This window comes from Colobus angolensis, unplaced genomic scaffold, assembly GCF_000951035.1.
Source record: "Colobus angolensis palliatus isolate OR3802 unplaced genomic scaffold, Cang.pa_1.0 Scaffold83, whole genome shotgun sequence".
Classification (NCBI taxonomy): Eukaryota; Metazoa; Chordata; class Mammalia; order Primates; family Cercopithecidae; genus Colobus; species Colobus angolensis.
The window spans coordinates 3,998,967-4,000,161 of record NW_012122154.1 but is presented as its reverse complement, the minus strand read 5'-3'; the positions used below and the strand labels follow the sequence as shown (position 1 = coordinate 4,000,161).

The 1,195-nt window shown below is 41.9% G+C and overlaps 1 protein-coding gene across 1 annotated transcript in view; it reads left to right on the top strand.

Moving 5' to 3' along the window:
- CDK12 (cyclin-dependent kinase 12) overlaps positions 1-1,195 on the top strand; it is a 104,870-nt gene that overhangs the window by 83,979 nt on the left and 19,696 nt on the right. The window contains exon 8 of the mRNA XM_011929955.1: positions 641-757. Within this exon, the coding sequence (XP_011785345.1) occupies positions 641-757 (117 nt within the window). The remainder of the gene's footprint in view (positions 1-640; positions 758-1,195) is intronic.

Sequence of the window (1,195 nt, the reverse complement as noted above, 5' to 3'; positions counted from 1 at the left end):
AGGCTGGAATGCAGTGGCATCATCTCAGCTCACTGCAAGCTCCACCTCCCGGGTTCATGCCATTCTTCTACCTCAGCCTCCTGAGTAGCTGGGACTACAGGCGCCTGCTGCCACCCCCATGTAATTTTTTTGTATTTTTAGTAGAGACAGGGTTTCACCATGTTAGCCAGGATGGTCACGATCTCCTGACCTTGTGAGCTGCCTGCCTTGGCCTCCCAAAGTGCTGGGATTACAGGTGTGAGCCACCGCCCCCGGCCAATGTAGACATTTTTTAAAGGTGGTATGTAACTCATTTTTTTTGTTTGTTTTTTGGTAAACTGTCAATTATCTGTCAAAATGTTCAGTCTTACACTCTCTTTTCATCTCACAGTTTACCCTATAGGGTTACTATAGGACCAGCTTAGCCCTTTGTAATTAGTATTAACCGAACAGAACAAAACTGGTAATAAAAACCTGTATGGGGGGATCAAAACATTCCACAAATCCAAAGGATCATTTATTTTCCTTTCTGCATGCCCTCTAATGTAATAAGCAAAGATTCCCCAGACCTCAGGAGGGGTAATAATTACTGCTTCTGAAACCTCCAGAATTCATGATGCTGACTCACTCACTCTGTTCTTGCTTTTTGCTTTGTTTTCAGCCGACTCTGTGGTAGCCCTTGTCCAGCTGTGTGGCCTGATGTTATCAAACTACCCTACTTCAACACCATGAAACCGAAGAAGCAATATAGAAGGCGTCTACGAGAAGAATTCTCTTTGTGAGTTTGGGGAAAATGTTACATCTCGTTTCTGTGTCTGGCTGGTGTTGAGACTTGACTTTTTCCTGGTCTGGGGAGTTAATGTCCTAATTTATCATGGCAACACAGTGTAGGAAAACATTTTAGTTTTGAACAGTATATGAGTTTTATCATAGCCTCTTTGTAATTTTCTCTTCTGAAGTCTTTAGACAATAGAAAACCATTTTATTTTGAACAATATATAAATTTTCTCATAGCCTTCTTGACCTTCCCGTGAGAAAAAGTGAATGGAACTGTTGCTTCATGGTTTTTTATTTGTTTTTTTGTTTTTTAAATTGAGACAGGGTCTTGCTCTGTTGTCCAGGCTGGAGTGCAGTGGCATGCTTAGGGCTCACTGCAGCCTTGACCTGCTGGGCTCAAGCAATCCTCCCACCTTAGCCTTCTTTTTTTTTTTTTTTT